Here is a 25,486-nt window from a genome sequence, read left to right on the forward strand (position 1 = left end):
CCAATGTTATTTCTGTAAACCAATGAGAATTCCTGAGGAACAACTTCTGTAATTGCCCCCTCTCCTGAGTTGTCATTTTTTCTTTAAAACTTGAGCCTCTCATTTGTTCTCTAAAGCACTTCCCAGTGTTTCCCATGCTGCAGTGCTCAGCCTTGGCCCAAATAAACTCCCCATTTATTAATTTTGCCTCGGTTTCTTTCTTTCGGTCAACAATGTGGACTGCACTTAACCTCAAGTCCAACGCAATGTCCTGGCCCTGGGACGCTCACAATGACCACCATGCCACTGCCTGGGCCGCCCCCTGTTTGTCCCCAACCCTCTCTTCACCATGATCAGCCTTTGTGTATGGAGTACCCATGACATAACTAACTCCACCTTAGAAAAAGGCTCCATTTCTTTTCCGGGGCACTCTGCCAACAAGGAGAAGATGTTTTGTTTAATAAACAAATTTAAAAAATAAAGACTGCATCCAATTAGATAAGGACACGAGCACACTCTTCCACTATCGGTTCTCACCAGAGGGCCCTGTGACCATACAAGATTAGGCATGAACAGCTCCAAATGGCCATCTTAACTGCCACTTTCTTGTAAGTCACTTGTGATGACAGCTTGGCATCTGCCACCAGAGGCTCTGCTACCTTCAAGATTTTCTTGTAAGACTGATGAACCATTCAGCTCAGACTGGGACTCTTTTTGTCTTCTTGGCTCCCCCTGGACTGGTTCATTAACCCTTTCTCCTATCTCTTTTTCTTACTGATGTTAAATGTTACTTTGTTTGCCGTGGAATGTTTAATCTATAACATTTATAGGTTAAGTATACTATTATGTATGGTTTGCAATACTGACTGACTTACAGAGTGGCATCAGCCTGTGTGCCCGCGGCTCTGACTGCCAAGTGAATGGGAAGTACTATGGAGAACTGCCTCCTCAAGAGCTCCATATAGCTCATGGCTTTTGTGATTGAATCACAATCAATAAAAGCCTGACATTGTGGAAAGACACAAACACGCGTGGACCTGGTTACCTGTAACCTTGCACTACTCATGACACTTCGGCTCTGGGGCTGGTGGTGCGGGGGCCTACATGCTGTCTACTCCGTCAGCTGAAGCCCACTTCCAGGCACTTCCAACGGCATGTCAACCCGGATCTTCTGTCCTCCGAGGGACATCTGAAGTCACTTCAGCTGTTCCTAATGTGACATATTTTTAGTCCATTCATCATCCGAGTCACTTGCTTTCTGTTTTTCCCTTTATATCCCTTTAGTTCTTAATGTAGTGATTCTCTTTAGGAAGAAAACAACAACAACAAAAAACCTGCATGTCTTAGCTGTGTCCTGGGAAAAAAGAAAAAGGCACCCGTGTCTATCCAGATTAAGGTCCATGCATGTTTGTGTCTTTCCACAATGTCAGGCTTTGATTGATTGTGATTCAGTCACAAAAGTAAAGGGCCGCAGAACAAGGACTGGCTTGGGGGTGGAGGGGATTGTGCTCAGGCCTCAGGAGACAGACACAAGAGTACCCCCACCAGGCTTCACTCTGCTCACAGCTAAGAAGGTCTTCTGTTGCTAGGAAGGAAGACCCTTTCCTTCTAAGCGAGCACACAGGCCAGACGTTTGCTCACCCAAGCACTTCGAATTTGTAACCAGTGAGGGCCCAAGACAGACTGCAGCAGCTAAGCAGGAGGTGGGAGCTGGAGTCAATGAGCTGCCACACAGGGCGACCCCACCCCGCTCTTGCGTATTCACAGGCCCTGCCTGCATTGCCAGGTCTCGGCAGAGGACAAGAATGACATTCCCGTGGCGGCACACAGGGAGTGCTGATTCCACTTGAAGATTTCTCTCTCATTGAACAGTTACTTACACCTTAGCTAAGTCTTGAAATAATTTCTCAAAAATAAGCTGTGAAATTCTTCATTAGTTGACCCAAGCATCAGAGAAAAATCATTCTGTTCAAGCTGCAAAGAATGAGTTTTCTTAACTGGGGCTCCAGGGGATGCACCAGTCTACCCACTAGAATCCAAAAGAAGTAAGAATTTCACACAGAGATGCTCTACCCTGAAATGGACGCCACACAGGGCCTCAGTCATCATATTTCCGGGGGACAGACAGACAAATCTGGCCATAAAAGGTAGGCTTATTGTTAGCAAAATGGAGTCCAAAAAAACAACAGCCCTGGGCCCACACATCCAAGTTTCTGGGTCACAAACTGTCGGGGGGTGGTCCAATTCTCCCCAGTACTGCCGCCAGCAAAGACTCGGAGACTACCATGGTGGGGAACAGAGTCAGGTGTGCAGTGTGGGCTGCCCTCACAGGTGGCTGTCAAGGATTCTTCTTTTCCTAAATTTCCACTTAGGGGCTGAATCAGGTGCATCCATGGTCACAGGTTGGACTTGGCCCGTGGTCTCCCAGGGCATAGTGCCAGCTTCATGCTCTGCCCTGCCTCCTTTCCTGTCAGGTTTGAGGATCTTACAAATAAATAAAAGGAGCACTATTATAGTAGCAGATCAAGAGTAAAGATCAGGTGGATTGGAGGTAGATCAGAAAGAACTGTGATCAGTTTAGCTGTTCTTGGCAACATTGATGGGCCATTACCAGTCACTGCCTTTGAACAATAACATGAAGGGAAAAGTCGCATCAGTGAAAACAGTGGAACTGAATAATAATGAGGAAAACAAACATCTACATTTACCCATGTTTTTCCTTTAAGAAAGAAAAGTTACATTTGTTCTTTGTATGATTCAATGTTTAATTTCCATTAGAAGGAGTAAAACCATCGATTTTAGGTACAGTGTGACACTAGAGAATCCAGAAGAAGGCCAACTATTTTTTTAAATTATGCCTACTTTGAATTTTGTATTGTCTGGTGCTATTGTGTTTTTTTGAACTGTGGCAAAAAAAATAACATAAAATTTACCATCTGAACCATTTGAAGGCACAGTTCAGTGGTGTTAAGTGTATGCACACGTACATGGTTGTGCAGTACATTTTTAGGACTTTCCTATCCTGCAAAACTGAAGCTCTGTACCCATTAAGCAACCCTCCGTTCCTCCCCACCACAGCCCCTGGCAACTACCCCACTCTCCTTTCAGTGTCTATGAATGTGACTACTCTAGGGACCTCGCATAAGTAGAATTATAAAGGATGTGTCTTTTTGTGACTGGTTTATCTCACAAAACATAATGTCTTCAAGGTTCAACGAATGCTGTTTTAAAGTCTGTATGTTATGCACCATGAAATAACCAATTACCATCATGTTGAGTGCTTGTACCCAGAAGGCTCACCGTATTCCTTCCCAGAGTTCATAATAGAGACAATGACGATTCTTGTATGACATCACCTTCTATGGCTCCCAGCATTCGGGGGTTTGTCATACTACCTTGTCTACTCCGGCAAATTAACTTCAGAACACCATTCTTTTTTCCACCAATTTAAGAGCTGCATTTGCTAACCCACCCTCGGGGCCATGTAGGAACAAGCATCCACTTTCACATCTGAGCAATTCTTTGTAAGTCTCATATCATTTGCATGTTCAGAAAAGCAAGATTTCGCCATGGTACATTGACATACCTGTCAGCACTCTTATCACAATCCAGAGGCGCCTGTGTTTTTTCCTTAACAGCAGCCTGTGTTTTTTCATTAACAACACTTAACGCTGCTTTACGAGTTGTTTTCCAAATGTCCTGTAAGAAAAAATAATAAAATAACGTGAGAGAGCTGCTTATGAAAACCCAGTACATTTGGGAAAGTAACGTGACTTCATTAACAGAATAGCAGTGGACCCCTGCTGTGGACCCCTGCTGTGCACCCGGCACTGTGCTGGGCACCAGAGAAGCAACGGCAAGGAAAGCAGACAGCTTCATCCTCCCAGGGCTCGCCTTTGGCCAGAGGAAGCCAGAAAGCAAACATGCAGCCATAACAGCATCTGCTGGGGGTTGTGCTGCAAGGGAATTCACAAACCTCCAGGTTGCCTGGTGTTAATTAATAGGGTCTTCAAAGAGCTCCTCACACTGTGCAAGATAAGCAGGGCTTCGGTGCTTTGGCTGCTGGAAGCCTTGTCTGTGCTGGAGCCATCTGGGGGCAGCCCCTACTCCCCACCCCGGGGGTAGCCCCACCCCCCACCCGAGGGGCAGCCCCCACTCCCCACCCTGGGTGTATCCCCCACTCCCCACCTGAGGGCTACCCCTTCACTCCCCACCTGAGGGTTATCCCCTACTCCTCCGGGCTGGGCTACCCCTGCCTGCACTTCTTATCTGTGGAACTACACTCTGGAGCTGAATTAAGACTTTATAAATCACACTTGCTTCATGGGCACAAACACACACGATAGGAAAACAATCCCTCATAAATTCCTGCTGAAACATGGAGGTGCTTTTGAGCTGTACTGTACATGTACTGTATTCAGGAAGAAAAGCCTAATTTCCCCAGATCCAGGAATACCTTCTGCCCAGAAGGCAATGAGGATGGGCTCTGTGATTCCCGGTCTTCTGCCTGTCTCTTCAGAGCACACCGAGGACAGTCACACTTCCCATCACTCATAAGAAGCACATGATTAGCATACACCTCTAGAGGAAAAAAAAAAAAAAAAAAAACAAGCAAACAGATTCTGAAGACTGCAATGTTCTGGGAAGGTGAGAAAATAAAGCTGGAGAAGTCCTAAGTTATACACAAGTTCAAAGCCACCCGGGCCTAACAACGGGTTGATCATGAAGATGTGTGTCCTTGGGCTGCGGTGTCCTACAGTGTGTCTTTTCTTTTTATTTCCTTGCTTAAACAAGGTCTTAGGTGTAGCCCACACTAAGCGATATGAGGGAACGCACGACCACCAGCCACACTGACAATGAATGCCTGTTCCAGAAACACCCAGCGATCTGGTCATAAAATAATGAGGGTCAAGGGTCCTGCTCAGTGGTGTGTAGTAGAGGGGGCAATACCACAGTCTGAAGGAGTGGTGGGGGAACTGTTGAACAAACAGGAAGACCATTAAAGACACTCCAAAGTTTATAAGCAGGATGTTCCCACCCGGGCAATCTGGCCCTGACAGTAGCGTGGACCTGGCTGATGTTCACTCCTCCCATCTCTGAGGGCTGAAGGCTGGGCAGTGAGCGGGGCCCGTGTCCACCCAGCTGGGAGGCTGAGGGCCCTGCCACATCCCATGTCTGTAGGAGTAGCTGTTATAGGATCTGCGCACAGCTGACAACTGTCGCCCGCGATGATAGGTCCTTGAGTGTTTGTGATGCCATTCTCTCTACTCACGCGGATGTTTGAAAATGTCCATAATAAAAGTTAAAAGAAAGTATTTCTGCTAGACCTGGCCCTGCACAGAGCCACTCTCAGCAAGAAGCCAGGCGACTACCTTGGGTGCAAGAGCTGCTTTCCCTGAAGCCCCCACCCCTCTGCCCTTCGGGGAAGGCCTCGCATCTCCAGGTAGGAGGGGAAGGAAGTGGGGGTGGCGGGTGAAGAGGGGACTGGAGCACCCTGCTGCTTTTCCCTCAGACCTGAGTTCCCGCAAGGAAACCTGTTTCTGCCTGGGCTCCCTTAACCCCAGTCTCTTATTCTGGCCAGCTTTGCTCAGGCTAGAAGGAACCCAAAGGCCTGCAGGCCGCCGAGAGCAGCAGGTTCTCCAGGAGCTCCAGGCCAGGGCTGGGCCATCGTCACAGGGGACGTGGCTTCCTCCCTGCACCCCAGCAGTGATGCCGGCAGTCAGCTTTCCCCTAGCCTCCTGGGACACGCTCAAGTTTAGCCTAGGACAATATCAAATCCAGTGTTAACACTGTGAGTCAAAGCCACTATTTACTGTCAAGAGTCCAGTGTACTAATATCTTGTGATAATAAAAGCTGAGAAAAAAGCAAAGCCTGTGCTCCCAAGGGTTGTCTAATGCGTGACGTGCTGCAAGTACCATCGAGCGCCCTTGAGCGCCCATGCAGGCTGGATGCGCCAACTGAGGTATGAAGCAATTTCCTGAACTGGACACATCTGAGAGGAAGAAATATTTAGAAAATGTTTGGGAATAAGCTAGAATAGTCAAGTGACTCATATTTCTCTGAAACCAATTAGTCATCAAAGTCACTGTGCTCAAATTATCCGAAAAAAAAGTGGACATATCCCTGAACAGAAAAAATTAAATAAAAAATCATAAAAAGGGCACAAAATCGCAAAGTTGAACAAAAGGAAAAATAAACTAAATGAGTGAAACTAATCCTGAAATTGGCCTAATTGTCCCACAGAACTGATATTTATAGGTTTTTTTTGAATAAACATGGAAATTGACTCTCCTAGTCTTAAAACTTGAAACTTAACATCCATCTCATCTGAGTTCCTCCCTCAGGAAACCAACCCAGGAAAGGGACCCACCAGATCCCTGCATCCAGCCAGGCCCCTCATTCCTCAGATTGCTTTCTCATCCCTCTCTTAATGTTTGTTTTCTTGCCTTCCCTGCCATATAGACCCCCCAGTTTTAGTCAGTTGGGGAGACATATTGAGACTTTATCTCCCTCCTCCTCATCTGCAGCACCTGATAAAGCTTTCTTCCCTGGCAATCCTTGCTGTCTCAGTGATGATTATGCTCTGTACGTAAGCAGCGGCAGCAGGACATCAGGCAAACCCCTGGCATTTAGGTAACAGTTCCACATGATCTTAACATAAGAATTGCAAAAAGAGTTGGTGTTGCATTGTTTCAACATTGATGCCAGGCACACACCCACCTCCTGCCACACACACACACACACACACACACTCCATTTAAATCTGTCTCTTCAGAAATTAAAAAAAATTTTTAACTTTAATTTTTAAAATCAGTTTCTCAGGTCTACCAAATGTGTATGTAGCCTAAGTTGAAAACTCAAAAATTCCTTCTACTTAAAGGAATCCTGGCAATTACATTTCAGGCAACACTTTAGACTTTTCATTTTAAAAACTGAAAACAGAGATCCTCTCTGTGTTAAGGAGGAGGACGAAAACCCCACACCTGTGGCCATGCAGACACCTCCTGTAACCTAAGTATCCCCTTCTGGGCTCTGGGAGGCCCCATTGTAGTCTCAGTGATTCTCGAAGTATGGTCCCCAGAGCTCCTCAGCCTCACCCCAGACCTCCTAAAGCAGAAAGTCAGGGGTGGGCCCCAGTGGAGAAGTTAAAAATATACCACCCTGGCATGTGGACTATTTAAGTCAGAGGCACTTACAAAACAGCAGGTTTAAGATCACTCTGACCTTCCTTCTGTTTCTTAAAAGCAGAAAATGAAATTCCCATATGGAAGATGTCCTCTTTATACCAGGGAAATAAAGCAACATTCTTATCATGGTGGCCATGCCTCCTTCCCCAAGGCCTTACCGACCCACAGTCCACCTCCAGGAGGGCTACAGCTGCACAGATGAAGACCCCAGCTCTTGTCAGTGCTCACAGACAGCTCACCACTGAAGGAAAGGCAGCAGGCAGCCTGGAGACACCTAAGGGAAAGAAAATAACCAGAGGAAAATTACATACAATCGTTTAATCACAGCCATCCTGTGACCACTCTTCCTTCCATATCCATATTTCTGCCACAAATGTATTAAGTACATAATTGGCTGCCATATGAACAAAAAAAGACTTGCATCTATGGTTTCTTCACTTCATATTTCCCAAACTCAGGGTCTGTTTTGGAAGATTAACTGAAATATAGTTTCCATCTGACTACTAAAACAGCCTTTGAACAGACCCATCTCCTCTAGGACTTCCTGCCCAGATGCACAGAGCTGACCTTCCAGGGCAAGGCCTGGTGGCCCCCAGGGCTCCTCTTCCTCCTCCTTTCTTCCTGCCTCACCGTCCCCATTCCCACTGCTCACTCGCAGTCCTGAGAGCACATACTTCCAGCCCATGGGGATCTGGCATGCTGCAGAAAGGAACAGCATGGAACCCACAGCCCTGGGGAGAGACCCCAGCACAGACACAGAGTAGGCACTGCATGGCATCCTCCCCATTCATCTCCACAACAGACTTGAGAGGTTCCGTTCAGTTACTTTTTAAGATGCTGATATCATTTTGGTATTTGTACTGTACAAATCTCATGTTGAATTGTAATCCCCAATGCTAGAGGTGAGGCCTGGTGGGAGGTGTTGGGATCACGGGGGCAGATCTCTCATGGCTTGGTGCTGTCTTTGTGAGTTCTCTGAGATACGGTCATTTAAAAGTGTGTGGCATCTCCTCTCCTCCTCTTGCTCCTGCTGTTGCCATGTGATGCATCTGCTCCCCCTTCACTTTCCATCATGATTGTAAGCTTCCTGAGGCCTCCCCAGTGGCAGATGCCAGCATTGTGCTTCCTGTACAGCCTGCAGAACCATGAGCCAATTAAACCTCCTTTCTCAGTCTCAGGTATTTCTTTATAGCAATGCAAGAACAGCAGTGCAGATGGGATCATGGAGGCCCCGCAAAACAAGTGAACTCAGTGAAGCTCACGCCATCAGTGAGAGGCAGAGCCAACGTTTAAACCTGGTTCTCAGCACACCCAAAGCCGACGTCAATTCTATGGCACCTTCCTTCAAAGCTCTCTATAGGTGTGCCTCCAGAGCTCAAGCTGCAGCTGAAGTCAACCCCAGAGCTCTGCCCCTTGGCACAGCTGGCGACTTTCCCGCTGGACTCCCTAGGCCTTGGCAGCTGTCTGCTGCTCTCATGTTTGTCAGCAGAGATCACCGTGGGTTGTCATCTGGTCCCTGGTCACTCCCTTTCAGCCTGTGGCTCCTTGGGTCCTGAGGTGTCTGTGTCTGGCACCAATCGACTTGAGAAAGATCAAGTGCAGTGAGTGAAATAGTCCTGATCTAAGGTGCGGGTTTCCCGGGTTCTGGTCTTGATTCAGCCAGAAACGGATGGTGTGATTCAGGTTTCTCCTCCATGCCCACTCCCAGCCACAGGGCAATGGGAACCATTGCCAAGTTCCCGGCTCCATGTAGGCTGCTGTGCTAAGGAGAAGGGAAAGCTCTACATCCACTTCTTCTAGACACAGGCAGTCACCTTGCCTCTCTGTGTCAGTCTCCTTCACTGTTTAAGAGGAACGACACAGACCTACTTCATGGGGCTGCTGCCAGGACTGTCACGCCGGAAAGGGACGCCCTGTATTAGCTAAATGCTTGGTAACCAGCTGCTAAGGGTGTTTGCCTTGTTCTTAGATGCTGTGTTCCACCTTTCCCCTGAAAAATGCATTCAGCTCTTTAGAATTCTTTTTTTTACCCATTTGGGATGTCTATAAAGTCTAAAGGATATCTACTTCATCTTAAACAAGGTTTCTACAAAGATAAAACTGGACAGTTTCACCCAATTTTTACAAGTCTGGTTCTTGATGCCCAAGAAGCCGCCACCAGAGGGCAGACGAGGACACTATTTATAGTTGAGGAAAGTTTGCAGGGAGGCGCAAAGCTGTATTTTGAAGATGAAGATGGTGGCTAGGTCAAAGGCCTCAAACTGTTGAATAATTTCAAGGATTTCCTTGTCTACTCTCAACTATGCTTGTCTTCCAAAGGCCAGAGAAATGAGAAAATAAAAAAAAATAATAATAATAGAAAAGGGGACAGCTTTGGAATCATACAGACCAGACCAGATCAGACTTAGAGGATTTCTGCAATGATCTGGTGGGCAAATAAAATTGAGGAGAGGACCAACCTAACCTCTGTCCACCGCGTGTGCCTCACAGCCGACGGCTGTGAGACTGCCCGCCACTCTGGGCCCACACAAGGTTAGATAGCCCTGGCACCCACCAAGTTCTGAGACCCTCCCAGACGCCCCCACAACGGGATCACTTCCAAGTGCTACACACAGAAAACACCAGCCCTGGTTCCTGGGACATAGTAGGCCCTTGAGAAGTAACTTGCTGTCTCAGAAGGTGAGAAGCACATCCCCAACAGCAGTGTCCTCCACTCACAGAGGTGCCAAGGATAGCGCTACAAAGCCAATTTTCCTTGAGATTTCAGAAATCTTTTCAAATAAAAAAATGGAAGGGGGAGATAATTTAAATACAAGGGAGGCTCTTTTTCCTGGTGTTGTGAGGAGGCAGGCCCCCAGGCCCTGGCACAGAATCAGCACCATTTTCACAGAGGCACCTGGCTTCCTCTTAGTTAACTGTGGCCATTGGGGAACGGGATGATACTAATGGCTCAAACATAGTCTGTGATGCCTCAAGGGAACTAGTTGAGCCATTTGTTTGAATTACATGACAGATCTCTTATAATTCCTTGAGAGAGAGTGTTTTTCGGGGCTTGTTGAGGGTTGGGGGTAAGGGGAGAGAGAGCATTAGGACAAATACCTAATGCATGCAGGGCTTAAAACTTAGATAATAGGTTGATAGGTGCAGCAAACCACCATGGAATATGTATACCTATGTAACAAACCTGCACATTCTGCGCATGTATCCCAGAACTTAAAGTAAAAATAAAATAAAATAAAATAAAATAAAATAAAATAAAATAAATTTAAAAAAAAAGTGAGTGTTTTTGAGCAGTTGGAAGATGAGAGCATTGGAGCTGAACTCTTATCTTGAACCATTTCACCCGCTCTGGTCAGGCACTCCTGGTTATAAAGGCAGGGGCAGCGGGGGCTGGAGCAGGCTCTGGGGCTAGTCCACCTCAGCACATAGGGGCAGACATTTCCTCATCAACAAGTCGGGATGAAGAAGGACGTTTTGCTGACCAATATCAACAAATAAAATATTGGCAAGCTGGAAGCTGCAGAGACCTCATATTCAAATCGATTTAAAGTGAACTAGGCAGGGAAGCAGAAAAATGATGGTCTTTCTTGGCGTTCAACGCTGGGCTCTTACATCAGGTCCTCACATGGAAATAACCTTGGACAGGCTTTTGTATGATGGCTTTTCCTGTGTTCTTTTTACTGCCTCAACTAAGTGTTTAGACCAGACACTTTCACTCACTGTCACTCTAGGGATTCTATTTATCAAGGTCTTCGAATAGGATTCCAACTACTCCACCATCACCATCTCCAAGGTAAGATCCAGGCACTGTAACACCCTTGAAGGACTGTGCTAAGTTTTCTGCTGGATGAGTTTTAGAGACCAGGGAATGTAAATGCAAATCATTCAAGCTGGACATGGATTGTGGGGGTCACAGGTGGAAGATGATGAAACTGGGAGAAGATGAAAAATCACACTAACACTCGCACCACACACTCACACACCACACACACATACCCCAGCATCACACAAAATATACACACTACACACTCACATCATACACACCACACACACCACACATACCACACACACATACACCACTCACATCACACACACACCACACACACATATACCACACACTCACACCACACAGCATCACACAAAATGTACACAATACACACACATACACCACACACACACACCACACAGCATCACACACAATATACACATTACACACTCACACATCACACACTCACATACCACACACCCACACTCACACCACACAGCATCACACACAATATACACACACCTCACACTCACACCACACACACCACACTCACACCACACACTCAAACACCACGCACCACACATACACACACCACACACACAAACACCACACACACTGACACATTACACACACATCACACAGCACACACCATGCATCACACACACACCATACCCCACTCATACCATACCACACATACCCATACCACACACTACACAGACCACACACCACGCCACCCACACACATGTCCTATACCACACACACACACAGACACTACAGGCCTAACTCCAGGAAAAGAGGGATACAGTAGAGTCAAGAAAACCTCTTCTGTTTCTACGAACCAGATCAGCCACTGTCTTGCTTTGGGTGACTCAGGAAACCCCAAAAGGCTATGACTTCAGAAATGGGGCCTGGACACCAATTACAATGGCTAGTACCTGCATGAACTAGTTGCTCTACAAGTACAAGATGTAGAAATATACAGGAGAAAAAACATCAAGTCAGCAGCTTCCACTCCTCAGCTTTTCTTTCCTTTCTAAGGACAAAGGGGTAACTCCTTGCAATTCCCTGGCTGATAGGAGTGAAGGTCAAATTGGGCCAATATCAAGGCTCTGGGAGTCTGCAGGAGCACCGGCATTTGGAATAAAAGAAAAATGGGGTAACAAAAAAAAAAACAAAAAAACACACAAGGGAAAAAATTTGTAGCCAAAATCAGACAAAGCTTGGCAGCAGTGAGTGACATAAGGCAAAGAAATTTCCAAGCATGAATGTGGCCAACCCTGTTAACACGTGCAGCCTCACTTTCTTGTCGTGGTTTGCTTTGGGTTTCTTTGATACAATGATGGTGACGGCACAAAGACGGTAAGCTAGCAAAGGCAGAAATGCTGACAGCAAGCATTCATCAAGGATACTGATTTTTATAACGCCCCGCTGGAGTTTACAGATGTCACAACAGAGGTACTCAGATTCTTGGGATGAGAAATCTAGGGGTGAGGAGGTAAAGTGACCTGCAGTAGCAGGGTACCCCACTGGGCAAGATCTACAGGCAAAGGCTCCCATCACGCCACGCCAGGGGACAGTAGGAACCCTCCCTGGGTTCTTACCACATCCCACAGGCAGGTCACCTTGCTGGCCCCATGCCCAGGAAACGGGGCATGGAGGTTTGCACCATGTCACACTGCCATGAGACAGCCAACAGCAGAGCACACAGGCTGCCCAGCCTCAACAACACATGGGTGCTGGCATGCACAGAGCATGGGGAAAAGGATTTAGAAATAAGACCCATGGGCCAAGACCCCATGATCTCTTCCTGTGCCAGGTTCCTCCTGGTCTCCATGCAAGGGACCTGGCAGACAAGCAGATAGCTTAACTTTGTCTACTACTGGGCAGCAGAAAGTCCTGTAATTTGGAAGGTATCCTGCATTTGCAGGAAGACCAATCAGCATTTCTCATGACTGAAGGCATCCGCTTTGAGGAGTCTTCTAAAAAGCCTTCAGGAAAAAATCCATTCTCAACACCAACTCCAGCCTCTGAACTGACCCTGCCGGCCAACTGCACCCTCCTGGTACAGGCCCTGCACCCATGCCAGAGTGAGCCCACATCCTGAAGGTGATGACTTTTGAAAGAAAATTTCTGAATGCATACTTTAAAATCAAGCCTACCAAACCCTCTGAGAACAGTGCTAACTCACCTTTCGTGGTCACCAGAAATGTTTTGGACTGCCTCCTCAGCCATGTCCTGTGCAAGCTGGTCACGAGTATCACAGTCAGCAGACCAGCTTCTTCCTACATCCTCTGGAAGACAAAGAAACAGAACTTAATGCTTCCAGCTTCTGTACCTGTGACCTCTTATCAGGACACACATCAAACACAGAGGGAAAAATCCAAACTCCGGTAACATTTTCCCAATCAGAAACAGCTTTTGTTTTCTAACATTGTCAGACAAATTCCTTCCTAAGAAGTGTGCTTTCGACAGACGTGGTGGTTCATGCCTGTAATTCCAGCACTTTGGGAGGCCGAGGTGGGTGGATCACTTGAGGCCAGAAGTTTGAGACCAGCCTGACCAATATGGTGAAACCCTGTCTCTACTAAAAATACAAAAATAGCCAGGTGTGGTGGCAAGCACCTGTAATCCCAGTTACTCAGGAGGCTGAGGCAAGAGAATTGCTTGAACCCAGGAGGTGGAGGTTGCAGTGAGCCAAGATCGCACTACTGTGCTTCAGCTTGGGCAATAGAATGAGACTCTGCCTCAAAAACAAAACAAAACAAAAGTGTGTTTTAGGTAGGGATCTTTGTGGCTACCTGAAACATGTTGCTACTCAAGGGAAAAACTGTACATGGAAGCTGAGAGAGTTCTGAGAATTAAAAACTGTAACTGTCGGCTGGGCACGGTGGCTCACGCCTATAATCCCAGCTACTCGGGAGGCTGAGGCTGGAGAATTGCTTAGTTTCTGAGAGGTGGAGGTTTCAGTGAGCCAAGATGGTGCCATCGCACTCCAGCCTGGGCAACAGAGCAAGGCTCTGTCTCAAAAAAAAAAAAAAAAAAAAAAAAAAAATGCCGGGCACTGTGGTTCATGCCTGTAATCCCAGCACTTTGGGAGGCCGAGGCGGGCGGATCACCAAGTCAAGGAGATCGAGACCATTCTGGCTAACAAGGTGAAACCCTGTCTCTAGTAAAAATACAAAAAAAAAATTAGCCAGTGTGGTGGCGGTCACCTGTAGTCCCAGCTATTCGGGAGGCTGAGGCAGGAGAACGGCGTGAACCCAGGAGGCGGAGCTTGCAGTGAACCAAGATGGCGCCACTGCGCCACTGCACTCCAGCCTGGGTGACAGAGTGAGACTCCGTCTCAAAGAAAAAAAAACAAAAAAACAAAGCTGTAACTGTCCACAACTGGACTGGGGAACAGGATACCTTCCAGAAGAGTAGAAGAGCATTCATATGGAAGGCTGGCAAGGCACACCCTAGGGACACTGTCTTCTGGCACAGCCTAGGAATGATCTGGTTCCGAATCTCCTGCACCTCTCCTTGTTTGCAAATGGTTGGGTCAGACTGAGTTCTCTCCATTATGAAACACTTTCTCTTACATTTTTAAAGCATTTGTTAGTTGCCTTAGTTCTTTATACCAACATTTAAACCTTTATAGATTTGAGAAAACTTAATGTTTTACTCAGAAAACTAGATAATTTTTCTCTCTGCTCTGAAGAGATTGATACCAAGAAGAGTGGGAATGTTTTCAGGCACGAGCTCCTACTCAGATGGGAACAGGGACCCCTTAAATGATGATGATCCAAGCTACGGGTGTCTGACCTTGGATCCCGTGTTTTCTGGAACTTTGCTGCAGATGAGGTGAGTAACCAGAGCCCCCTGGGGGTTTAAGGGGCCTGCTGTTGACCTAACACATCTGTCTTTCCTGGGGCTTGCTGTTACCTCTGCTTTTCTCACACTGCCTTGGCAGCGCCTCTGGCTTTGTCCCCACTGTGCTTGTTGTGGATAAATCTCAGAGTCGGGGGAAACGCCTACTTTCCAATTTCGTTAGCAATACGCTTTCAAATGTGCTTGTGACCAAGGAAAGGATAAACTGCAAACTGCAGTTTGTAAACGAACAAAATTCCTTCTTTCTGGAGCCCCTGCGATTTGCTCTGACATCTTCCTGTCAAATCTAAACAGAGTCCACTGGGTAAAGACACCTGCACAACCCTGCCTGCTGGGCTGGCATCCATACCCACATGCACACCTGGATGCTCTGACCTTGCTGCTGCCTGTGCCTCCCTGTGGGGCTGGACATCCCGAAAACAGGGCCTACATTTAAAGTGTGGGATGTTTTTGAAGCCAGCAGTGCTAACCAAAGATGCCAGGAAATGAGGAGGAGCAAAGAAAATGACATAATTGAGGGAAGAAAAATGCCTGCACTGCCCTATGTGGGAGGCAGTCTCATAGCCACTCTCAGCTACTGAAGCTTAAGTTACTTACAATTAAATAGAATTAAGAATTAGCTGGAGAAACCCCATCTCTACTAAAAATACAAAAAAAATTAGCCAGGTGTGGTGGTGCGTGCCTGAAATTCCAGCTACCCAGGAGGCTGAGGCAGGAGATTTGCTTGAACCCAGGAGGCAGAGGTTGTGGTGAGTCAACTTCCTGCCATTGCACTCCAGATTGGGCAACAAGAGTGGAACTCTTGTCTCCAAAAAAAGAAAGAGAATTAGCTTTAGCTTCTCCATCATCAGCCACATTTCACCGGCTCAGTAGCCAAGATACAAATTATACAATGTTTCCGTCATTGCAGAACACCCTCGTGGCCAGCGCTGGGTTGGGCAGCCTCCCGTCTTTTTCCTGGCCCCTGTGGCCAGCATTGTGTCCTCAGAGCAGCTGCATCCAGACAAGGGAGGGGTTCCCAGTTCATCTACATTCTTGGGCCGTACTCCTCCACCTGGGGTTTGCTGAGCACTGCATTGGTACAACAGGGAGCACAACACAGAACCAAACTCACTGCTTCCCTCCCGAGGACAGAGGGGTGTGCCGCTTAAGGAGAGACGTGGATGCAGCCAAGCAAACTGGAAAACGTCAAGTCTTAAAAACTGCTTTAAGTAAAAATATTCTGAATGAAATTAGGTAAATGGTTTCCAAATATGGCCCATTTTAAGAAATCACTAACTAAGCTCCTGATTTAGAAACAAAGACTCGATCAGGATTTTGACTCTCCTTCTGACCTTGATGAAAGGAGGAAAAAAAACACAAGAAAAATCGTTTCTTTGCATGAAATCAGTGTGCAAGGACAGAATCCCCCTGGCTGGAAGAGATTCTGGGAGGCCTTTCCCTTTGGCTTCGTTGTTTTAAACAAAATCCACTTCCTTAGAATTTTTTAAGCCACAAATTCTGTATTTCAGATTTAATACTTAGTTTCTAATACTGCTCCTTAGATAATAGCTCACTTAGTCAACCCCTGCCTTACTCCACAGATTTAAGGTGCTTAGCATGTACATAGTTCAGAACGGATACCTGAAAGTAGGTAGCACTGCCTGAAGACTTTCAATAGTCAAAGTAGAAAAGCAAACACAGGTGTTTACACAGTTCACAGTGTAAAAAGGCACAAACAGAGCTGCAGTTTCAACAGCACAGGGTTCCTCTTCAGATGGAAACCTCAGCAATTGTTCTCACATGGATTTTCATACTTGAAGATGTCATAGATGGCATTTAATGATATTAGGTTTCAGATTTGGGGAAATTCTACATTTGCAACTCAGGCAAGTGTATACATAAAATATACAAGGAAAATTAGCACTAGAATGATGATTATCATGAGCAACCAACTTCGTTTCTCAGGTCTCAATGCAAGCCCAGGTTCTGAACATTATCATATCATCTGCCTGCCTCAGTTTCTCACCTCCAAAAGGAGCTTCCTGGTAAAGCACCTGGCCGGTCAGCATCACTTGACCTCTTTGCATGAGCAGTCGCACAGGCTGACATGTCCCTTCCTAGCAAGACTGCCAGTCACTGTCATTTCCATTCTGTTCCTTGAGGCAGCTTGTGGACCTCTACTTATCTACCTTTAGATATTCTACGTCATTTTTTTATTACCACCCCATCCCCACCCCCAGCCCACACTCTGGGTCCCATCATACCCACGGAAACAAACACGGTGCTTGGGCAAATTTTTGTAATTAATTGTGGTGAAAAGAAAGAAAAATTGGTAAGATCTCGGTAGAATGTCAAACTCACCATCCTTTGAGCTGGTCCCCAGAGCGGACTGCACCAGGGAGAGCAGGGGCAAAGCTGCGATCAGCCCCTTCCAGCCTGGCTGCAAGCAGGCTGCTCCCATGGGGCTGCTGATCAGCATTCAAACCAGGGGTGGCTGTGGGGAAGTGAGCGCAGGTGGAAAGTCCACAAATGCATCCTGAAGCAATGGGGACTGGTCTTGCTCCGCCCCATGGGCTGGAGCAGTGAGCCTTCCCTGCCTCCATTAGCATCTTGGGACAAGCAGCCAACCAGAAGCTCCCCCTGAGAAGCAAATCTCCTGCCCAGAAAGTCTGGGACCTTAGCCTCCCTTCACCCCAACATGTGTCTGGGCCATTTCCTCTGAGATGAGTATGTTCTAAGTGATGTTAATTTGCAGGGAAATATGTGTTAATCTATCTGTGAGGCTCAATCGTAGCTCCACTAAAGAAAAACAACAGTTATTAAAGTATCATGATTTTGTGAAAAATGGCCGAGTGCCCTGTAATTTGCAGTGGGAGGGCATCATGGGACACTTTTGAAGCTACTGTCAAACTAGAAAAGACAAATTTGCTGGGACTAAACACTTTTAGTACACCTGGGACTAAAAGTAGGTACTTTGTCTTATATAAATCCTCAATAATTTGAATTATAAATGGCACCTCTCTCTTCTATAGTCTTCTGTGCTTTCCATTGGCTTCAAAATAAAATTAAGTATCCATGGCTTGATATGTGATAGGCTGCCCCCAAATGCCTTGAGTCCTTTAGCCACTTGGAGTGTAGGGGAACATAACCAAACCCTAATTGTTCTCTCTCTGCACAGTCACATGCAGCAATTCCACTGAAGGAATGCGGTGATCACAGTAGGAATCATCTTTCAGCAGTACAGAGTTTGGTGATCTCTTTGATTTTTCCCTCTCAAAAGTACGTTACAAATAGGGAATTGCCATAACCACCTTTGCATTTATCTTGTTCCAGTGCAACTGTTAAGAAAAGCACAACACGTGTATTATATGGGGTAATGTATTAGGTTCTGAAGCACATATTTTGAGTAGTATACAATTATCCATATCATCTCAGCTTCCTTACCCTCACCCACCCACCTTATTTTCATCAAAGTCTGTCCTTTCATCTGGAGTGGTTTCTCCACACTGAATATTATTTGATACAGACAACTGATATTTCATAAAGTATGAATAGAATCCTCTTAGGAAAGCATTGCTACTTATGTAAGCCCAGATCATATGATGGTAAATGCCAAGGCAGACCCAGGACAAGTCCCATGGTCCCTGGGCATGGCCCCTCTCAGCTTCCCCATGGAGCTGAGCTGAGCACCACTGTTTCTCTTGGTTATTTCAGACTTGTCCAGTGTGAAGGGAGGCCCACCTGTCATTTGGGACAGGTTAAGCCACTAAACATCTAAGAATCACACTGGGCATTTCTTTCTAGAAATGCTCCAAAAACTGGTAAAGCCCGAGGTAGGAGCTGCTTTGGGAAGGCCAAATTTGAACTAGGTGAAGTGTTAATGAGGAGGTCCTGCATCCCATCAGGCACTTCCCTCATGAGGGCCCCTTATGTCCTCTGCCTCCTTGGCAGGGTTTATTTGCAAACAGTGAAAGAAGTGAACAGAGAAAAGTACAAAAACACAAGGTAGACACCCTCCACTCAGTTCTGGTTCTCACTTCTGTCTGGTCATCTGTTTTTCTTTCCCTGTAAGGGGAGGATCCTCAACCAAAAGACTTCACTAGAATTTTCTCTCAATAAGGAAGATAACCGAACAGATAATTTTAAATTGAAACTAGTATGGTAAAAAGTGGTTACAGTGTGTATGTATGTAGATTCCTTTAAATTTTTAAATAGCTTGAGGTTAGAAACGCAGGGCTGTCTGGTTACAAGGTTTGAGCCCTAAGGTCATTGGATGATGTCATGGTGTGCTGAGACATGCCAGCCAAACCTCTATGAGCCTCGTAAGAGCCATGGAAGTCACCCAGTCTGCACTGTGTGCTGCTGTGAACTGGCAACATCTGGTTAGCAGCGTATATTCACTGAGAAAAAAGCCAATTTTTGCTTGTTTCGTTTTGTAAGGCTTATGTTATGGTTTAAGTGTGTCCCCTAAATTCCTATGTTAGAAGCTTGGTCCTCTGCAGTGGTGTTGGGAGGTAGGGCCTGATGAGAAGTGATGAGGTCACAAGGGCTCTGCTCTCATGATGGCTTAATGCTGTTATTGTGAGAATGAGTTGTTATCAAAGACGGTCCACCCCTCTTGCCTCCTGTCTCCTGCACACGCTTCTGCCTTGTGCCCTTCTGCCAGGGGACAATACAGCAAGGCGGGCTTTACCAGATGCATCCTCTTACCTTACTTTGGACATCCCAGCTCCCAAAACTGTAATAACTCTCTTTTCTTTATAAATGACTCAGTCTGTAGGAATCAGCTATAGTCATACAACACAGACTAAGACCACTTATAAATGCTCACATTTTACACTTCCCAATTTAGAAACCTGCCAATGAGTAATGCTATTTTCTCTAATTCCAACCACCACAGGTGGTCAGCACGTTTAGTCACTGTTAGAGAAACTGTCTCAAGAGGCTGAATGACTTGCCCAAGACTAGGACGCTGGAAAGAGCCAAAATCCATTCCCAGGTCTTAGGGTGTGGAATTTAGCATCTTTCCAAACTACATATGCTGGTTATGGTTTAAGATTGGTTCATTTTGTGCTACAGGCGAATAGGACCTAGATTCCAGGAAGGCAGCTACATTTTCTCATGCTACCTGTGGGGTCATCTTCCTTACTGTCCAGTGATTTGTGAAGTCCTCTGTGTGGCCTGGTCTCTCCTAGAATCCTTTAGCCTAGAACTTAATAAGTGGTCACTCTGCCCTCACTGCAGAGACTGTTATAGATACTGATTGATCCTCATCCATGTTGGGCCCATGGTAAAAAGAGATGACTCTGCAATGTGGTGCCACCTTATTGATTGAGACTCCAGTATTCTAAACCTGGCATAATATCAAAGTGACAAATAAAAAGTTTAATTTTCTATTTATGAAAATAAGGATGTGCTGTGAAGAGTCTGAAGTCCAATGTTCAGGAAACTGTAATTGCCAAGTGAATATGTAAAGCACTCAAATAACAAATATTTATTATTTAGTCCCTTAAAAATAATTTACTTTATTACAAAGATAGTAATACAATTTTTAGAAAATACATACATGTACAAAGATTGAAATAAAAAAACACTCATAAATATCCAGATTTAAATGTCAGTGTATACCTTCCTGATCTTTTTCTTTTATACTGTATATATCAATGTCTAACCTGCTTTTTTAACTGTGTCATATAACTTTGCCATATCAGTACACTTTTCTCTGTAACATTATTTTTTAGAGCATATCAAACCATAGTCTAATTCACCGATCCCCAATTAATTCATAATTAGAATATTTCGTGTTTTTCCAGCATAACAGTTCTAGAACATCTTTGATTATAACCTTTGTGTAAATTCCTTTAAGTATTGAGTCAAAGGAGACACACATCTTTTCAGGCATTCTGTATAAAATAAATACTAAACTAGACTCCAGGAAAGTGATATCAATTCACATTCCCAATAGCACTGTCCCAATGGGGCTAATTTATCTCCTTTTTAATCTCAGGGTTATTTCCAGTTATAACATCATTTTTACCTCTTGATTTAACAATTGTACTTAGAAGAAGCTCTAAAAATCCCAAACTGAAGCTTCCTTTTAGACCCTCCCTATTAAAATCCATATGAAAGAACAGAATTCAAGAGTGACATCAGCAAAATGGAGGAGTTAAAGTTACTGGCTTCTGTCCCCACCACATAATTTCAACTAAGCAAATACCCAGTGTCAAGATTATTGCCCTGATTATCCCAGAAATTGGGAGTGAAGCTGTGACGACTCACTGGACCACAGAGCCAAGAAAAACCATGATCAGAGGGTAAAGAGAATGGTTCTGTTTGATCATGACACCCCTCCCCCAAGCGCACATAGCACCTCACTTGGAGAATTTCTCTGGAATCACAATTTCTACAGTGGGAAAAAAGAGCAGGAGGTGGGTATTCACCTTCCCCACCATTCTGAGACTCTTCACAGGGGCACACTATGGTCCTTTCCCACTGGAAGCACTGCAGGTGCCAGCAGAGTTAGCCTACTAGGTGTAAATTAGAAACAAAGAATGGGGGTGGGGCTTACAGCAATCAGCAAACAAATCACAGAGCTAACTGTAGGGAACCTGGGCTTAGGGCACCATTTGGCACTACACGGGCTATAGCACTCACGGGCTTAAAGACCTTACAGTATGCTTACAATTTCTGGACAGACCTACTGTACAAGGACAATCACAGACAAAGCCAGATTGCAAAGACTGTTTATAAATACCTATATATTCAATGCTCAGATATCAATGTATAATTACAAGGATGAAGAACAGTCAGGGAAACATGATGTCACCAAACAAAGTGCCAGTGACTGACTCTAAAGAGGCAGAGATATATGATATTCCTGCGATAATTCAAAATAGCTGTCTGAAGGTATAAAACTCACTGGTAAAAATAACTCAGGAACTGATAATCAATGATGATAAGATGAACAACCTAGAGGACTGGTTGAATTTGTTGCTCAAACTAGAGAAAAACACTATCCTACTAAATGACAACATTTTAAGTAAACTGATTGGTCATTACTGTCAAGCAATTGAAGTAATTTGTCCAGATACAAATAAAGATGAAGGTTTTGCTCAAATTCAAGTGAGATTTACAAGCTGAATTAAAAGCTATTCAAGAGTCAGATGACGCATAAGCGGCTATAGCAAACTGCAGGACATTTGCTTTTGTGCATATATCTTCTGCGCAATTTGAAATGTCTCAAGGTAATTTCATAAAAAGTAAACACCTTCTTCATAAAGCTATAAAATGTGGAGCAGTACCACTAGAAATGCTGCAAATTGCCACGCAGAACTGAAACCTCCAAGAAAGTCGCTGCTTTCAGAGAAGGAAAAGAGTTCATCAGCATTGACAATATTAACTACCCAAGAATCATTCTCTAGTTCGTTGGACATTTACAGAATAGGAACATGCTGTAATCAGGCAATTAGGCAACAGAAAGCAAAGGCATCCAAATTGGAAAGGAGGAAGTTAAACTGTCCCTGTTTACAGATGACATGATCATAAGTATAGAAAATCCTAAAGACTCCACCAAAAAAACTGTTCAAACTAAAAAACATTCAGTAAAGTTTCAGGATACAAAACCAACACACAAAAACCAGTATTATTTCCTTTTTTTGAGACAAGATCTCACTCTGTTGCCCAGGGTGAAGTGCAGTGTTGCAATCACAGCTCATTGCAGCCTCAGCCCCCTGGGCTCAACCAATCCTCCCACCTCGGCCTCCCAAGTAGTTGGGACCACCACATCTGGCTAACTTTTGTATTTTTTGTAGAGAAGGGGTTTTGCCATGTTGCCCAGGCTGGTCTCAAACTCGTGAGCTCAAGCAACTCACCCGTCTTGGCCTCCCAGAGTGCTGGGATTACAGCCATAACACCAGTATCATTTCTATACATTAATGGTGAACTATCTGAAAAATAAATCAAGAAAATCCCATTTACAATAGCTACAAATAGATACTCTCTCTATATATAAACTTAACCATGGTGAAAAATCTCTAGGATGAAAACTATAAAACACTGATGAAAGAAACTGAAGACACAAATAAATGGGAAGTTATCCTGTGTTCATGGATTGAAAGAATTATTTCTTAAATGTTCATACTGTCCACAGCAATCTACAGATTCAGTGCAATTCCTATCAAGATACCAATGAAATTCTTCACAGCGATAGAAAAAAAATCCTAAAATTTGTAGATAACCACAAAAGACTTTGAATAGCCAAAGCAATCTTGAACAAAAAGAACAAAGCCGGAGGCATCATAACACCTGACCTCAAAATATATCATAAAATTAAAGTTATAAAAACAGCATGGTACTGGTATAAAAATAGATAGATAGATCAGTGGAACAGAGAACCCAGGAATAAATCCACACATTTACAGCCAACTGATAGTCAACAAAGGTGCCAATAACACACATTTATTGAAAAGAAAGGACAGTCTTTCAATAAACGATGCTGGGAAAACTGAAAATCCACATGCAGAAGAATGAAATTAAACCCTTATCTCCCACCATATACACAAATCAACGCAAGATGAATTAAAGACATAGATGTAAGACCTGAAACTATGAAACTGCTAGAGGAAACACAGGGGAAATGCTTCACTATATTTATACAGGCAAGAATTTTATGAACAAGACTTCAAAAACACAGGCAACAAATGCAAACAATGGGCAAATCAAACTACATCAAATTAAAAGGCTTCTGCACAGCAAAGGAAACAACTGACAGAGTGAAGAGACAATCTATAGAATGGGAGAAAACATTATATTTGCAAACTATACATCCGACAAAGATGTAATATCTAAAATATAAAAGGAACTCAAACAACTTAATAGTAAGAAAACAAATAAGCCTATTTAAAAATGGGCAAAAGACCTGAATAGACTTCTTAAAAGAAGACAAGCAAACGGCCAATGGGTATATGAAAAAATGTTCATCACTAATCATCAGGAAAATGAAAATCAAAACTACAATGAGATATCACCTCAGTCACCTCATACCAATTAAAATGGCCATTACCAAAAAGATAAAAGATTAGCTTTGTTTGGGCCTTTCTTGGGGAAAAAAAAAAGACAGAAGGTAAGTGTTGGCAAGGATGTGGAGAAAAGGAAGCTTTTGTATGCTGTTGGAGGAAATGTAAATTAGTATCCCCATTAAGGCAAACAGTATGGAGGTTCCTCAAAATATTAAAAATAGAACCACCATATGATCCAGCAATCCCACTACTGGGTATTCACCCAGAGGAAATGAAATCAGAATATCAAAAAGGCATCTTGCACTCCCATATTCACTGCATTATTCACTACAGCCAAGATATGTAAACAACCTAAGTGACCATCAACAGATGAATGGATAAACAAAATGGACATATACACAATGGAGTACTATTCAGTGATAAAAAAGAACAAAATCTGGTCATTTGCAACCACATGGTTGAACCCCTGGAGAACATTATATTAAGTGAAATAAGCCGGGCACTGACAATGCATGATCTCACTTACATTTAGAATCTAAAAAAGCAAATCTCATAGAAGGAGAGTAGAATGGTGGTTACCAGATGCTTAGGTGTTTGGGGGCAGCGGGTAAGGGAGATCCTGGTGAAGGATATATAATTACAGTTGGATAAAAAGAAATGCTGGGTGTGGTGGCTCATGCCTATGGTCCTAGCACTTTGGGAGCCTGAGGCAGGCAGACTGCTTGAGCCCAAGAGTTTGAGACCAGCCTGGGCAATGTGGCAAAACCTCATCTCTACAAAAAATACAAAAATTAGTCGGGTGCAGTGGCACACACCTGTGGTTCCAGCTACTTGGGAGGGTGAGGCAGGAGGACTGCTTAAGCCCAGGAGTTTGAGACTGCAGTGAGCCATGATTGTACCACGACACTCCAGCCTGGGGGACAGAGTCAGACCCTGTCTCCCCCAAGAAAAAAAAAGAGCTAAAAACCAGAATAGGAAAATATATAGAGACAGATATTAGACAAGTCATTGCCTGGGGCCAGGAGGTATATGCTGGGGGAGAGCAGAACAAGGGAAGAGAGAAAAATGAAAAATGATTACTTATGGTTAAGAAGTTTATTGGGTGATGAAAATGTTCTAAAATTGATAGTGGTGATGGTTGTACAACTCTGAGAACATACTAAAAACCACTAGACAGTCTATTTTAAATGGGTGAATTGTGTGATATGTGAATTACATCTCAATACAGCTGTTTTAAAAAGTACTGAATTGTTACCTCTTCAAAATGATGGATGCTTTGCTAAATTGGCAACATACACTAAGAATATGAATGTCATTAAACACCTTTGCCTAGTGGCTGAACCAGAAGTTCAGCCCCAGGACTACTGTTGAGGCCACATTCTAGGTCCCCAAAAGTGGGCTCCTTCACACCAGGCACAGTCCCTCACTGTAAACTAAGCCTACAGAACTGACGGCTAAGCAGTTCCCTGCTGGGCCAAGGAAGTGCTGGAGGACAACAGGGCCACTAGGACGCTAGCCAGGAGTAACTGGAATGTGAAATTCTTAAGGGTCTCCAATATGGCACAGAATGACCTCAAAACTCAGCTGATAAAATTCTTGGATAAAAAGAATTGTTGGCTATGGTGGCTTATGGCTATGATCCTAGCACTTTGGGAGGCTGAGGTGGGCAGACTGCTTGAGCCCA

At 44.6% G+C, this 25,486-nt stretch overlaps 1 protein-coding gene across 1 annotated transcript in view; it reads right to left on the minus strand.

Moving 5' to 3' along the window:
- The window catches only part of PKD1L1 (polycystin 1 like 1, transient receptor potential channel interacting), a 180,940-nt gene extending 167,775 nt beyond the window's left edge, over positions 1-13,165 (minus strand). Inside the window, 4 exon segments of the mRNA XM_023226405.2 lie at positions 3,566-3,678; positions 4,436-4,560; positions 7,326-7,441; positions 13,122-13,165. Of these exon segments, the coding sequence (XP_023082173.2) occupies positions 3,566-3,678; positions 4,436-4,560; positions 7,326-7,441; positions 13,122-13,165 (398 nt within the window).
- Positions 13,166-25,486: the final 12,321 nt, after the last annotated feature.

This window comes from Piliocolobus tephrosceles, chromosome 8 (genome assembly GCF_002776525.5).
Source record: "Piliocolobus tephrosceles isolate RC106 chromosome 8, ASM277652v3, whole genome shotgun sequence".
In the NCBI taxonomy this organism is placed as follows: domain Eukaryota; kingdom Metazoa; phylum Chordata; class Mammalia; order Primates; family Cercopithecidae; genus Piliocolobus; species Piliocolobus tephrosceles.